Here is a 16,340-nt window from a genome sequence, read left to right on the forward strand (position 1 = left end):
TCTATTCTATATCCTGTGTCTGTAGGACCTCATCCCTTCTACCTGACCATGACTCTTCTATATCCTGTGTCTGTAGGACCTCATCCCTTCTACCTGACCATGGCTCTATTCTATATCCTGTGTCTGTAGGACCTCATCCCTTCTACCTGACCATGGCTCTATTCTATATCCTGTGTCTGTAGGACCTCATCCCTTCTACCTGACCATGGCTCTATTCTATATCCTGTGTCTGTAGGACCTCATCCCTTCTACCTGACCATGACTCTATTCTATATCCTGTGTCTGTAGGACCTCATCCCTTCTACCTGACCATGACTCTCTTCTATATCCTGTGTCTGTAGGACCTCATCCCTTCTACCTGACCATGGCTCCCTTCTATATCCTGTGTCTGTACGGACCTCATCCCTTCTACCTGACCATGACTCTCTTCTATATCCTGTGTCTGTAGGACCTCATCCCTTCTACCTGACCATGACTCTATTCTATATCCTGTGTCTGTAGGACCTCATCCCTTCTACCTGACCATGGCTCTATTCTATATCCTGTGTCTGTATGGACCTCATCCCTTCTACCTGACCATGGCTCTATTCTATATCCTGTGTCTGTAGGACCTCATCCCTTCTACCTGACCATGGCTCTATTCTATATCCTGTGTCTGTACGGACCTCATCCCTTCTACCTGACCATGGCTCTCTTCTATATCCTGTGTCTGTACGGACCTCATCCCTTCTACCTGACCATGACTCTCTTCTATATCCTGTGTCTGTAGGACCTCATCCCTTCTACCTGACCATGACTCTCTTCTATATCCTGTGTCTGTACGGACCTCATCCCTTCTACCTGACCATGGCTCTCTTCTATATCCTGTGTCTGTAGGACCTCATCCCTTCTACCTGACCATGGCTCTATTCTATATCCTGTGTCTGTAGGACCTCATCCCTTCTACCTGACCATGGCTCTATTCTATATCCTGTGTCTGTACGGACCTCATCCCTTCTACCTGACCATGACTCTCTTCTATATCCTGTGTCTGTAGGACCTCATCCCTTCTACCTGACCATGACTCTATTCTATATCCTGTGTCTGTAGGACCTCATCCCTTCTACCTGACCATGGCTCTATTCTATATCCTGTGTCTGTATGGACCTCATCCCTTCTACCTGACCATGGCTCTATTCTATATCCTGTGTCTGTAGGACCTCATCCCTTCTACCTGACCATGGCTCTATTCTATATCCTGTGTCTGTACGGACCTCATCCCTTCTACCTGACCATGGCTCTCTTCTATATCCTGTGTCTGTACGGACCTCATCCCTTCTACCTGACCATGACTCTCTTCTATATCCTGTGTCTGTAGGACCTCATCCCTTCTACCTGACCATGACTCTCTTCTATATCCTGTGTCTGTACGGACCTCATCCCTTCTACCTGACCATGGCTCTCTTCTATATCCTGTGTCTGTAGGACCTCATCCCTTCTACCTGACCATGGCTCTATTCTATATCCTGTGTCTGTAGGACCTCATCCCTTCTACCTGACCATGGCTCTATTCTATATCCTGTGTCTGTAGGACCTCATCCCTTCTACCTGACCATGGCTCTATTCTATATCCTGTGTCTGTACGGACCTCATCCCTTCTACCTGACCATGGCTCTATTCTATATCCTGTGTCTGTACGGACCTCATCCCTTCTACCTGACCATGGCTCTATTCTATATCCTGTGTCTGTACGGACCTCATCCCTTCTACCTGACCATGGCTCTATTCTATATCCTGTGTCTGTACGGACCTCATCCCTTCTACCTGACCATGGCTCTATTCTATATCCTGTGTCTGTACGCACCTCATCCCTTCTACCTGACCATGGCTCTATTCTATATCCTGTGTCTGTACGCACCTCATCCCTTCTACCTGACCATGGCTCTATTCTATATCCTGTGTCTGTACGGACCTCATCCCTTCTACCTGACCATGACTCTATTCTATATCCTGTGTCTGTAGGACCTCATCCCTTCTACCTGACCATGACTCTTCTATATCCTGTGTCTGTAGGACCTCATCCCTTCTACCTGACCATGGCTCTATTCTATATCCTGTGTCTGTAGTACCTCATCCCTTCTACCTGACCATGGCTCTATTCTATATCCTGTGTCTGTACGGACCTCATCCCTTCTACCTGACCATGGCTCTATTCTATATCCTGTGTCTGTACGGACCTCATCCCTTCTACCTGACCATGGCTCTATTCTATATCCTGTGTCTGTACGGACCTCATCCCTTCTACCTGACCATGGCTCTATTCTATATCCTGTGTCTGTACGGACCTCATCCCTTCTACCTGACCATGGCTCTATTCTATATCCTGTGTCTGTACGCACCTCATCCCTTCTACCTGACCATGGCTCTATTCTATATCCTGTGTCTGTACGGACCTCATCCCTTCTACCTGACCATGGCTCTATTCTATATCCTGTGTCTGTACGGACCTCATCCCTTCTACCTGACCATGGCTCTATTCTATATCCTGTGTCTGTAGGACCTCATCCCTTCTACCTGACCATGACTCTTCTATATCCTGTGTCTGTAGGACCTCATCCCTTCTACCTGACCATGGCTCTATTCTATATCCTGTGTCTGTAGTACCTCATCCCTTCTACCTGACCATGACTCTATTCTATATCCTGTGTCTGTAGGACCTCATCCCTTCTACCTGACCATGGCTCTATTCTATATCCTGTGTCTGTAGGACCTCATCCCTTCTACCTGACCATGACTCTTCTATATCCTGTGTCTGTAGGACCTCATCCCTTCTACCTGACCATGACTCTCTTCTATATCCTGTGTCTGTACGGACCTCATCCCTTCTACCTGACCATGACTCTCTTCTATATCCTGTGTCTGTACGGACCTCATCCCTTCTACCTGACCATGACTCTATTCTATATCCTGTGTCTGTACGGACCTCATCCCTTCTACCTGACCATGGCTCCCTTCTATATCCTGTGTCTGTACGGACCTCATCCCTTCTACCTGACCATGACTCTCTTCTATATCCTGTGTCTGTAGGACCTCATCCCTTCTACCTGACCATGACTCTCTTCTATATCCTGTGTCTGTAGGACCTCATCCCTTCTACCTGACCATGACTCTCTTCTATATCCTGTGTCTGTATGGACCTCATCCCTTCTACCTGACCATGGCTCTATTCTATATCCTGTGTCTGTAGGACCTCATCCCTTCTACCTGACCATGGCTCTATTCTATATCCTGTGTCTGTACGGACCTCATCCCTTCTACCTGACCATGACTCTCTTCTATATCCTGTGTCTGTAGGACCTCATCCCTTCTACCTGACCATGACTCTATTCTATATCCTGTGTCTGTAGGACCTCATCCCTTCTACCTGACCATGGCTCTATTCTATATCCTGTGTCTGTATGGACCTCATCCCTTCTACCTGACCATGGCTCTATTCTATATCCTGTGTCTGTAGGACCTCATCCCTTCTACCTGACCATGGCTCTATTCTATATCCTGTGTCTGTACGGACCTCATCCCTTCTACCTGACCATGGCTCTCTTCTATATCCTGTGTCTGTACGGACCTCATCCCTTCTACCTGACCATGACTCTCTTCTATATCCTGTGTCTGTAGGACCTCATCCCTTCTACCTGACCATGACTCTCTTCTATATCCTGTGTCTGTACGGACCTCATCCCTTCTACCTGACCATGGCTCTCTTCTATATCCTGTGTCTGTAGGACCTCATCCCTTCTACCTGACCATGGCTCTATTCTATATCCTGTGTCTGTAGGACCTCATCCCTTCTACCTGACCATGGCTCTATTCTATATCCTGTGTCTGTACGGACCTCATCCCTTCTACCTGACCATGACTCTCTTCTATATCCTGTGTCTGTAGGACCTCATCCCTTCTACCTGACCATGACTCTATTCTATATCCTGTGTCTGTAGGACCTCATCCCTTCTACCTGACCATGGCTCTATTCTATATCCTGTGTCTGTATGGACCTCATCCCTTCTACCTGACCATGGCTCTATTCTATATCCTGTGTCTGTAGGACCTCATCCCTTCTACCTGACCATGGCTCTATTCTATATCCTGTGTCTGTACGGACCTCATCCCTTCTACCTGACCATGGCTCTCTTCTATATCCTGTGTCTGTACGGACCTCATCCCTTCTACCTGACCATGACTCTCTTCTATATCCTGTGTCTGTAGGACCTCATCCCTTCTACCTGACCATGACTCTCTTCTATATCCTGTGTCTGTACGGACCTCATCCCTTCTACCTGACCATGGCTCTCTTCTATATCCTGTGTCTGTAGGACCTCATCCCTTCTACCTGACCATGGCTCTATTCTATATCCTGTGTCTGTAGGACCTCATCCCTTCTACCTGACCATGGCTCTATTCTATATCCTGTGTCTGTAGGACCTCATCCCTTCTACCTGACCATGGCTCTATTCTATATCCTGTGTCTGTACGGACCTCATCCCTTCTACCTGACCATGGCTCTATTCTATATCCTGTGTCTGTACGGACCTCATCCCTTCTACCTGACCATGGCTCTATTCTATATCCTGTGTCTGTACGGACCTCATCCCTTCTACCTGACCATGGCTCTATTCTATATCCTGTGTCTGTACGGACCTCATCCCTTCTACCTGACCATGGCTCTATTCTATATCCTGTGTCTGTACGCACCTCATCCCTTCTACCTGACCATGGCTCTATTCTATATCCTGTGTCTGTACGGACCTCATCCCTTCTACCTGACCATGACTCTATTCTATATCCTGTGTCTGTAGGACCTCATCCCTTCTACCTGACCATGACTCTTCTATATCCTGTGTCTGTAGGACCTCATCCCTTCTACCTGACCATGGCTCTATTCTATATCCTGTGTCTGTAGTACCTCATCCCTTCTACCTGACCATGGCTCTATTCTATATCCTGTGTCTGTACGGACCTCATCCCTTCTACCTGACCATGGCTCTATTCTATATCCTGTGTCTGTACGGACCTCATCCCTTCTACCTGACCATGGCTCTATTCTATATCCTGTGTCTGTACGGACCTCATCCCTTCTACCTGACCATGGCTCTATTCTATATCCTGTGTCTGTACGGACCTCATCCCTTCTACCTGACCATGGCTCTATTCTATATCCTGTGTCTGTACGGACCTCATCCCTTCTACCTGACCATGGCTCTATTCTATATCCTGTGTCTGTACGGACCTCATCCCTTCTACCTGACCATGGCTCTATTCTATATCCTGTGTCTGTACGGACCTCATCCCTTCTACCTGACCATGGCTCTATTCTATATCCTGTGTCTGTACGGACCTCATCCCTTCTACCTGACCATGGCTCTATTCTATATCCTGTGTCTGTAGGACCTCATCCCTTCTACCTGACCATGACTCTATTCTATATCCTGTGTCTGTAGGACCTCATCCCTTCTACCTGACCATGGCTCTATTCTATATCCTGTGTCTGTAGGACCTCATCCCTTCTACCTGACCATGACTCTATTCTATATCCTGTGTCTGTAGGACCTCATCCCTTCTACCTGACCATGGCTCTATTCTATATCCTGTGTCTGTAGGACCTCATCCCTTCTACCTGACCATGACTCTTCTATATCCTGTGTCTGTACGGACCTCATCCCTTCTACCTGACCATGACTCTCTTCTATATCCTGTGTCTGTACGGACCTCATCCCTTCTACCTGACCATGACTCTCTTCTATATCCTGTGTCTGTACGGACCTCATCCCTTCTACCTGACCATGACTCTATTCTATATCCTGTGTCTGTACGGACCTCATCCCTTCTACCTGACCATGACTCTCTTCTATATCCTGTGTCTGTACGGACCTCATCCCTTCTACCTGACCATGACTCTCTTCTATATCCTGTGTCTGTAGGACCTCATCCCTTCTACCTGACCATGACTCTCTTCTATATCCTGTGTCTGTAGGACCTCATCCCTTCTACCTGACCATGGCTCTATTCTATATCCTGTGTCTGTATGGACCTCATCCCTTCTACCTGACCATGGCTCTATTCTATATCCTGTGTCTGTAGGACCTCATCCCTTCTACCTGACCATGGCTCTATTCTATATCCTGTGTCTGTACGGACCTCATCCCTTCTACCTGACCATGGCTCTATTCTATATCCTGCGTCTGTACGGACCTCATCCCTTCTACCTGACCATGGCTCTATTCTATATCCTGCGTCTGTAGGACCTCATCCCTTCTACCTGACCATGACTCTATTCTATATCCTGCGTCTGTAGGACCTCATCCATTCTACCTGACCATGACTCTATTCTATATCCTGCGTCTGTAGGACCTCATCCATTCTACCTGACCATGACTCTATTCTATATCCTGCGTCTGTAGGACCTCATCCCTTCTACCTGACCATGACTCTATTCTATATCCTGTGTCTGTACGCACCTCATCCCTTCTACCTGACCATGGCTCTATTCTATATCCTGTGTCTGTACGCACCTCATCCCTTCTACCTGACCATGGCTCTATTCTATATCCTGTGTCTGTACGCACCTCATCCCTTCTACCTGACCATGGCTCTATTCTATATCCTGTGTCTGTACGCACCTCATCCCTTCTACCTGACCATGGCTCTATTCTATATCCTGCGTCTGTACGGACCTCATCCCTTCTACCTGACCATGGCTCTATTCTATATCCTGCGTCTGTACGGACCTCATCCCTTCTACCTGACCATGGCTCCCTTCTATATCCTGCGTCTGTACGGACCTCATCCCTTCTACCTGACCATGACTCCATTCTATATCCTGTGTCTGTACGGACCTCATCCCTTCTACCTGACCATGACTCCATTCTATATCCTGTGTCTGTACGGACCTCATCCCTTCTATCTGACCATAACTCTATTCTATATCCTGTGTCTGTAGGACCTCATCCCTTCTACCTGACAATGACTCTCTTCTATATCCTGTGTCTGTACGCACCTCATCCCTTCTACCTGACCATGACTCTCTTCTATATCCTGTGTCTGTACGCACCTCATCCCTTCTACCTGACCATGACTCTCTTCTATATCCTGTGTCTGTACGCACCTCATCCCTTCTACCTGACCATGACTCTCTTCTATATCCTGTGTCTGTACGGACCTCATCCCTTCTACCTGACCATGACTCTCTTCTATATCCTGTGTCTGTAGGACCTTATCCCTTCTACCTGACCATGGCTCTATTCTATATCCTGTGTCTGTACGGACCTCATCCCTTCTACCTGACCATGGCTCTATTCTATATCCTGTGTCTGTACGGACCTCATCCCTTCTACCTGACCATGGCTCTATTCTATATCCTGTGTCTGTACGGACCTCATCCCTTCTACCTGACCATGGCTCTATTCTATATCCTGTGTCTGTACGGACCTCATCCCTTCTACCTGACCATGGCTCTATTCTATATCCTGTGTCTGTACGGACCTCATCCCTTCTACCTGACCATGGCTCTATTCTATATCCTGTGTCTGTACGGACCTCATCCCTTCTACCTGACCATGGCTCTATTCTATATCCTGTGTCTGTACGGACCTCATCCCTTCTACCTGACCATGGCTCTATTCTATATCCTGTGTCTGTACGGACCTCATCCCTTCTACCTGACCATGGCTCTATTCTATATCCTGTGTCTGTACGGACCTCATCCCTTCTACCTGACCATGGCTCTATTCTATATCCTGTGTCTGTACGGACCTCATCCCTTCTACCTGACCATGGCTCTATTCTATATCCTGTGTCTGTACGGACCTCATCCCTTCTACCTGACCATGGCTCTATTCTATATCCTGTGTCTGTACGGACCTCATCCCTTCTACCTGACCATGGCTCTATTCTATATCCTGTGTCTGTACGGACCTCATCCCTTCTACCTGACCATGGCTCTATTCTATATCCTGTGTCTGTACGGACCTCATCCCTTCTACCTGACCATGGCTCTATTCTATATCCTGTGTCTGTACGGACCTCATCCCTTCTACCTGACCATGGCTCTATTCTATATCCTGTGTCTGTACGGACCTCATCCCTTCTACCTGACCATGGCTCTATTCTATATCCTGTGTCTGTACGGACCTCATCCCTTCTACCTGACCATGGCTCTATTCTATATCCTGTGTCTGTACGGACCTCATCCCTTATACCTGACCATGGCTCTATTCTATATCCTGTGTCTGTACGGACCTCATCCCTTCTACCTGACCATGGCTCTATTCTATATCCTGTGTCTGTAGGACCTCATCCCTTCTACCTGACCATGACTCTATTCTATATCCTGTGTCTGTAGGACCTCATCCCTTCTACCTGACCATGACTCTATTCTATATCCTGTGTCTGTACGGACCTCATCCCTTCTACCTGACCATGGCTCTATTCTATATCCTGTGTCTGTAGGACCTCATCCCTTCTACCTGACCATGGCTCTATTCTATATCCTGTGTCTGTAGGACCTCATCCCTTCTACCTGACCATGGCTCTATTCTATATCCTGTGTCTGTAGGACCTCATCCCTTCTACCTGACCATGGCTCTCTTCTATATCCTGTGTCTGTAGGACCTCATCCCTTCTACCTGACCATGGCTCTCTTCTATATCCTGTGTCTGTAGGACCTCATCCCTTCTACCTGACCATGACTCTATTCTATATCCTGTGTCTGTAGGACCTCATCCCTTCTACCTGACCATGACTCTATTCTATATCCTGTGTCTGTAGGACCTCATCACTTCTACCTGACCATGACTCTATTCTATATCCTGTGTCTGTAGGACCTCATCACTTCTACCTGACCATGACTCTATTCTATATCCTGTGTCTGTAGGACCTCATCCCTTCTACCTGACCATGACTCTATTCTATATCCTGTGTCTGTACGGACCTCATCCCTTCTACCTGACCATGACTCTATTCTATATCCTGTGTCTGTACGGACCTCATCCCTTCTACCTGACCATGACTCTATTCTATATCCTGAGTCTGTAGGACCTCATCCCTTCTACCTGACCATGACTCTATTCTATATCCTGTGTCTGTAGGACCTCATCCCTTCTACCTGACCATGACTCTATTCTATATCCTGTGTCTGTACGGACCTCATCCCTTCTACCTGACCATGGCTCTATTCTATATCCTGTGTCTGTAGGACCTCATCCCTTCTACCTGACCATGACTCTATTCTATATCCTGTGTCTGTAGGACCTCATCCCTTCTACCTGACCATGACTCTATTCTATATCCTGTGTCTGTAGGACCTCATCACTTCTACCTGACCATGACTCTATTCTATATCCTGTGTCTGTAGGACCTCATCCCTTCTACCTGACCATGACTCTATTCTATATCCTGTGTCTGTACGGACCTCATCCCTTCTACCTGACCATGACTCTATTCTATATCCTGAGTCTGTAGGACCTCATCCCTTCTACCTGACCATGACTCTATTCTATATCCTGTGTCTGTAGGACCTCATCCCTTCTACCTGACCATGACTCTATTCTATATCCTGTGTCTGTACGGACCTCATCCCTTCTACCTGACCATGGCTCTATTCTATATCCTGTGTCTGTAGGACCTCATCCCTTCTACCTGACCATGGCTCTATTCTATATCCTGTGTCTGTAGGACCTCATCCCTTCTACCTGACCATGGCTCTATTCTATATCCTGTCTCTGTACGGACCTCATCCCGTCTACCTGACCATGACTCTATTCTATATCCTGTGTCTGTAGGACCTCATCCCTTCTACCTGACCATGGCTCTATTCTATATCCTGTGTCTGTAGGACCTCATCCCTTCTACCTGACCATGGCTCTCTTCTATATCCTGTGTCTGTAGGACCTCATCCCTTCTACCTGACCATGACTCTATTCTATATCCTGTGTCTGTAGGACCTCATCCCTTCTACCTGACCATGACTCTATTCTATATCCTGTGTCTGTAGGACCTCATCCCTTCTACCTGACCATGACTCTATTCTATATCCTGTGTCTGTAGGACCTCATCCCTTCTACCTGACTATGACTCTATTCTATATCCTGTGTCTGTACGGACCTCATCCCTTCTACCTGACCATGACTCTATTCTATATCCTGTGTCTGTAGGACCTCATCCCTTCTACCTGACCATGACTCTCTTCTATATCCTGTGTCTGTAGGACCTCATCCCTTCTACCTGACCATGACTCTATTCTATATCCTGTGTCTGTAGGAGCTGACTAACCTGTACGGGGCTCATCCCTTCTACCTGGCCATGGAGGAGGGAGGGACGGGGACAGCACATGGATTCTTCCTGCTCAACAGCAACGCTATGGGTCAGTGGCCACGTCCCATTTCTACCATTACTACCTTTACTCTAGCTCCTGTTTACTTGGGACACGATGAGTCAAGAGCTGGCCTATTCCATTTCCGCCCCTTTTATTTTCAGTATCTTGAATCTACGTTGATGTTTGAGTGATGTTATGTCGTCTTTATGGCGTGTTTATGAATGCTTTGTGAATGTTGGTTCTGCAGATGTGGCCCTCCAGCCGGGCCCTGCCATCACCTGGCGTACCATTGGTGGGATCCTGGACTTCTACGTCTTTCTGGGTCCCGATCCGGCCTCTGTGATTGGACAGTATTTGGAGGTCGTAGGTCAGTCTACAGAAAGACAAGGACCCTTTTCTTCCTCATATCCTTGACGTCATTACTGTCTGACTCTCACCGTCATCTCTCTCAGGTTACCCCACCATGCCAGTCTACTGGGCGTTGGGGTACCATCTCTGTCGCTGGGGTTACGGAAGTAGCAATGCCACCTGGGACGTCGTCAAGAACATGAGGAATTATGGAATACCTCAGGTACGCTCTGCTGACTGACTCTGTGTGTTCACGGTTCTCTTCTGTATGTAACAGGGACTGTCTTCCTTGACAGGAAGGGAAATAACATTGTGTGTGTGTGTGTTCCAGGACGTGCAGTGGAATAACATTGTGTGTGTGTGTGTTCCAGGACGTGCAGTGGAATAACATTGTGTGTGTGTGTTCCAGGACGTGCAGTGGAATAACATTGTGTGTGTGTGTTCCAGGACGTGCAGTGGAATAACATTGTGTGTGTGTGTTCCAGGATGTGCAGTGGAATAACATTGTGTGTGTGTGTTCCAGGATGTGCAGGGAAATAACATTGTGTGTGTGTTCCAGGATGTGCAGTGGAATAACATTGTGTGTGTGTTCCAGGATGTGCAGTGGAATAACGTGTGTGTGTGTGTGTGTGTTGCAGGATGTGCAGTGAAATAACATTGTGTGTGTGTGTTTTCCAGGATGTGCAGTGGAATAACATTGTGTGTGTGTTCCAGGATGTGCAGGGAAATAACGTGTGTGTGTGTGTGTGTGTTGCAGGATGTGCAGTGAAATAACATTGTGTGTGTGTGTTCCAGGATGTGCAGGGAAATAACATTGTGTGTGTTCCAGGATGTGCAGTGGAATAACATTGTGTGTGTGTGTGTTCCAGGATGTGCAGTGGAATAACATTGTGTGTGTGTTCCAGGATGTGCAGTGGAATAACATTGTGTTCCAGGATGTGCAGGGAAATAACATTGTGTGTGTGTTCCAGGACGTGCATTGGAATAACTGTGTGTGTGTGTGTGTGTGTGTGTGTGTGTGTCCAGGATGTGCAGTGAAATAACATTGTGTGTGTGTGTTCCAGGACGTGCAGTGGAATAACATTGTGTGTGTGTTCCAGGATGTGCATTGGAATAACATTGTGTGTGTGTGTGTGTGTTCCAGGATGTGCAGTGGAATAACATTGTGTGTGTGTGTTCCAGGATATGCAGTGAAATAACATTGTGTGTGTGTGTGTGTTCCAGGAAGTGCAGTGGAATAACATTGTGTGTGTGTGTGTGTGTGTGTGTGTGTGTGTGTGTGTGTGTGTGTGTGTGTGTGTGTGTGTGTGTGTGTGTGTTCCAGGATGTGCAGTGGAATAACATTGTGTGTTTTCCAGGATGTGCAGTGGAATAACATTGTGTGTGTTCCAGGATGTGCAGTGGAATAACATTGTGTGTGTGTGTTCCAGGATGTGCAGTGGAATGATATAGACTACATGGACCGTTCTCTAGACTTCACCTTTGACCCCGCGGTCTTCTCGACCCTGCCTGACATGGTGAAAGACCTGCACATCCATGGACAGCGCTATGTCATGATGCTGGTACGTTAACCCTCTCCTCCCCCCTGTAGGACCCAGGGATATTAACCCTCTCCTCTAGGACCCAGGGGGTGGGTATTAACCCTGTAGGACCCAGGGGGTAGGTATTAACCCTGTAGGACCCAGGGGGTGGGTATTAACCCTGTAGGACCCAGGGGGTGGGTATTAACCCTGTAGGACCCAGGGGGTGGGTATTAACCCTGTAGGACCCAGGGGGTGGGTATTAACCCTGTAGGACCCAGGGGGTGGGTATTAACCCTGTAGGACCCAGGGGTGTGTGTAATTTTAATTGAAGAACTCTGTTCCCAAGTATTTCAACGCATAAATAGGTTTGAAATGATTGTTTTAGTCATATTATATCTGTTTGGGCTTCTTCAATTTACAGTCTACAAATGATTTGTAAATATGTTCCGGCCCCCAGTATTAACCCTCTCCTCCCTCTACAGGACCCAGGTATCAGCAGTGTCCAGTGTTAACCCTCTCCTCCCTCTACAGGACCCAGGTATCAGCAGTGTCCAGTGTTAACCCTCTCCTCCCTCTACAGGACCCAGGTATCAGCAGTGTCCAGTGTTAACCCTCTCCTCCCTCTACAGGACCCAGGTATCAGCAGTGTCCAGTGTTAACCCTCTCCTCCCTCTACAGGACCCAGGTATCAGCAGTGTCCAGTGTTAACCCTATCCTCCCTCTACAGGACCCAGGTATCAGCAGTGTCCAGTGTTAACCCTCTCCTCCCTCTACAGGACCCAGGTATCAGCAGTGTCCAGTGTTAACCCTCTCCTCCCCCTACAGGACCCAGGTATCAGCAGTGTCCAGTGTTAACCCTCTCCTCCCTCTACAGGACCCAGGTATCAGTAGTGTCCAGTATTAACCCTATCCTCCCTCTACAGGACCCAGGTATCAGTAGTGTCCAGTATTAACCCTATCCTCCCTCTACAGGACCCAGGTATCAGTAGTGTCCAGTATTAACCCTATCCTCCCTCTACAGGACCCAGGTAACAGTAGTGTCCAGTATTAACCCTCTCCTCCCCCTACAGGACCCAGGTATCAGTAGTGTCCAGTATTAACCCTCTCCTCCCCCTACAGGACCCAGGTATCAGTAGTGTCCAGTGTTAACCCTATCCTCCCTCTACAGGACCCAGGTATCAGTAGTGTCCAGTATTAACCCTGTCCTCCCCCTACAGGACCCAGGTATCAGCAGTGTCCAGCCAGAAGGAGGGTACTGGCCATATGACGAAGGTCTGAGGAGAGGAGTCTTCATCAACCACACAGATGGAAGCACACTCATCGGGAAGGTAAGGAGACACACGCACACAGATGGAAACCCACTCACCAGGAAGGTAGGGACCTCTGAAGGTTCCAATCTCAGGTTCTGTGGACATTCTTTCTGTTTGGTACTTACTCACACCTAGAGGTTAGAGAGAGGTGGACCAGCAGCTGGAGGACTCCTGGAGGTTAGAGAGAGGTGGACCAGCAGCTGGAGGTCTCCTAGAGGTTAGAGAGAGATGGACCAGCAGCTGGAGGTCTCCTAGAGGTTAGAGAGAGGTGGACCAGCAGCTGGAGGTCTCCTAGAGGTTAGAGAGAGGTGGACCAGCAGCTGGAGGTCTCCTAGAGGTTAGAGAGAGAGATGGACCAGCAGCTGGAGGACTCCTAGAGGTTAGAGAGAGATGGACCAGCAGCTGGAGGTCTCCTAGAGGTTAGAGAGAGGTGGACCAGCAGCTGGAGGTCTCCTAGAGGTTAGAGAGAGATGGACCAGCAGCTGGAGGTCTCCTAGAGGTTAGAGAGAGGTGGACCAGCAGCTGGAGGTCTCCTAGAGGTTAGAGAGAGATGGACCAGCAGCTGGAGGTTTCCTAGAGGTTAGAGAGAGGTGGACCAGCAGCTGGAGGTCTCCTAGAGGTTAGAGAGAGATGGACCAGCAGCTGGAGGACTCCTAGAGGTTAGAGAGAGGTGGACCAGCAGCTGGAGGTCTCCTAGAGGTTAGAGAGAGATGGACCAGCAGCTGGAGGTCTCCTAGAGGTTAGAGAGAGGTGGACCAGCAGCTGGAGGTCTCCTAGAGGTTAGAGAGAGGTGGACCAGCAGCTGGAGGACTCCTAGAGGTTAGAGAGAGGTGGACCAGCAGCTGGAGGACTCCTGGAGGTTAGAGAGAGGTGGACCAGCAGCTGGAGGTCTCCTAGAGGTTAGAGAGAGATGGACCAGCAGCTGGAGGTCTCCTAGAGGTTAGAGAGAGATGGACCAGCAGCTGGAGGACTCCTAGAGGTTAGAGAGAGATGGACCAGCAGCTGGGGGTCTCCTGGAGGTTAGAGAGAGATGGACCAGCAGCTGGGGGTCTCCTGGAGGTTAGAGAGAGATGGACCAGCAGCTGGGGGTCTCCTGGAGGTTAGAGAGAGATGGACCAGCAGCTGGAGGTCTCCTGGAGGTTAGAGAGAGATGGACCAGCAGCTGGAGGTCTCCTGGAGGTTAGAGAGAGATGGACCAGCAGCTGGAGGTCTCCTAGAGGTTAGAGAGAGATGGACCAGCAGCTGGAGGTCTCCTAGAGGTTAGAGAGAGATGGACCAGCAGCTGGAGGACTCCTAGAGGTTAGAGAGAGGTGGACCAGCAGCTGGAGGTCTCCTAGAGGTTAGAGAGAGGTGGACCAGCAGCTGGAGGTCTCCTGGAGGTTAGAGAGAGATGGACCAGCAGCTGGGGGTCTCCTGGAGGTTAGAGAGAGATGGACCAGCAGCTGGGGGTCTCCTGGAGGTTAGAGAGAGATGGACCAGCAGCTGGGGGTCTCCTGGAGGTTAGAGAGAGATGGACCAGCAGCTGGGGGTCTCCTGGAGGTTAGAGAGAGATGGACCAGCAGCTGGAGGTCTCCTAAAGGTTAGAGAGAGGTGGACCAGCAGCTGGAGGAAGTGGGCTGGCAGCTACATGCCATATCCTGCCTGCAGTTGTGCCCTTGAGCAAGACCATTAACCTATAAAACGGCTTACTGTGCCTGCCCTCTGCCCCAGCCTCTTTAACCTGTGTGTTTGTTTCTGTGGGATAAGCAGAAGGCACATTGCTGTTGATCAATAAAGTCAACTACCTCTCTTTTACCTTGCCCTCTCTCTCTCTTTCCTGTGTTGTTCATCTCTCGCGCTCTCTCTGTCCTCTCCTATGTTGTTCGTCTCTCTCAGGTGTGGCCAGGTCTGACAGCGTTTCCTGATTTCTCTGATGATGTGACCCATGAGTGGTGGTACGACAATCTCAAGAGGTTCCACGACAAAGTTCCCTTCGATGGACTCTGGATCGTACGTAAGAGAGTGTGTGTGTGTGCTTTCCTGTTTCAGTCTGGAGTTAGATATTGTGAACGGCTTTGCCCTCTGACCCCTCTCACTTCCTGCCTAGGACATGAACGAGCCATCTAGCTTCGTGGACGGGTCGACCGTTGGTTGTCCTGACACCGAGCTGGAAAACCCTCCTTACACTCCTGGTGAGAGACACACACCTCTCTCACCTTGCTCTCTTTCTCTCACCTTGCTCTCTTTCTCTCACCTTGCTCTCTTTCTCTCACCTTGCTCTCTTTCTCTCACCTTGCTCTCTTTCTCTCACCTTGCTCTCTTTCTCTCACCTTGCTCTCTTTCTCTCACCTCTCTCTCTCACCTCTCTCTCTCACCTCTCTCTCTCACCTCTCTCTCATCTCTCTCTCATCTCTCTCTACTCTCTCTCTACTCTCTCTCCCCTCTCTCTCTCCCTCTTCTCTCTCACCTCTCTCTCTCCCTCCTCTCTCTCTCTCTCTCTCTCTAGGTATATTAGGAGGGTTGTTGAGGGCTAAGACTCTGTGTGCCTCTGCTGTCCAGAAGACCTCGTCTCACTACAACATGCACAGCCTGTATGGACTTCTAGAAGCTAAGGCCTCGGCATGGTCAGTACGACACACATGTACACACTCTTTCACTGACTCACTTTCACTTTTAACGTGACCGACTCACTACCTTACTTGGATACAGTCAGACGTGACCAAAACACCACCTAACTCGGATACATTTGAGTTTTCTTTGACGGCCTCCTTCCCTCCCTCCCTCCCTCCCTCCCTCCCTCCCTCCCTCCCTCCCTCCCTCCCTCCCTCCCTCCCT

The 16,340-nt window shown here is 48.9% G+C and overlaps 1 protein-coding gene across 1 annotated transcript in view; it reads left to right on the forward strand.

Moving 5' to 3' along the window:
* LOC106595381 (lysosomal alpha-glucosidase) overlaps positions 1–16,340 on the forward strand; it is a 40,801-nt gene that overhangs the window by 11,288 nt on the left and 13,173 nt on the right. The window contains exons 6-13 of the mRNA XM_082967477.1: positions 10,291–10,393; positions 10,593–10,712; positions 10,798–10,916; positions 12,124–12,255; positions 13,434–13,544; positions 15,402–15,515; positions 15,613–15,697; positions 16,012–16,129. Of these exons, the coding sequence (XP_082823603.1) occupies positions 10,291–10,393; positions 10,593–10,712; positions 10,798–10,916; positions 12,124–12,255; positions 13,434–13,544; positions 15,402–15,515; positions 15,613–15,697; positions 16,012–16,129 (902 nt within the window). The remainder of the gene's footprint in view (positions 1–10,290; positions 10,394–10,592; positions 10,713–10,797; positions 10,917–12,123; positions 12,256–13,433; positions 13,545–15,401; positions 15,516–15,612; positions 15,698–16,011; positions 16,130–16,340) is intronic.

This window comes from Salmo salar, chromosome 02, assembly GCF_965601325.2.
Source record: "Salmo salar chromosome 02, fSalSal1, whole genome shotgun sequence".
NCBI lineage: Eukaryota > Metazoa > Chordata > Actinopteri > Salmoniformes > Salmonidae > Salmo > Salmo salar.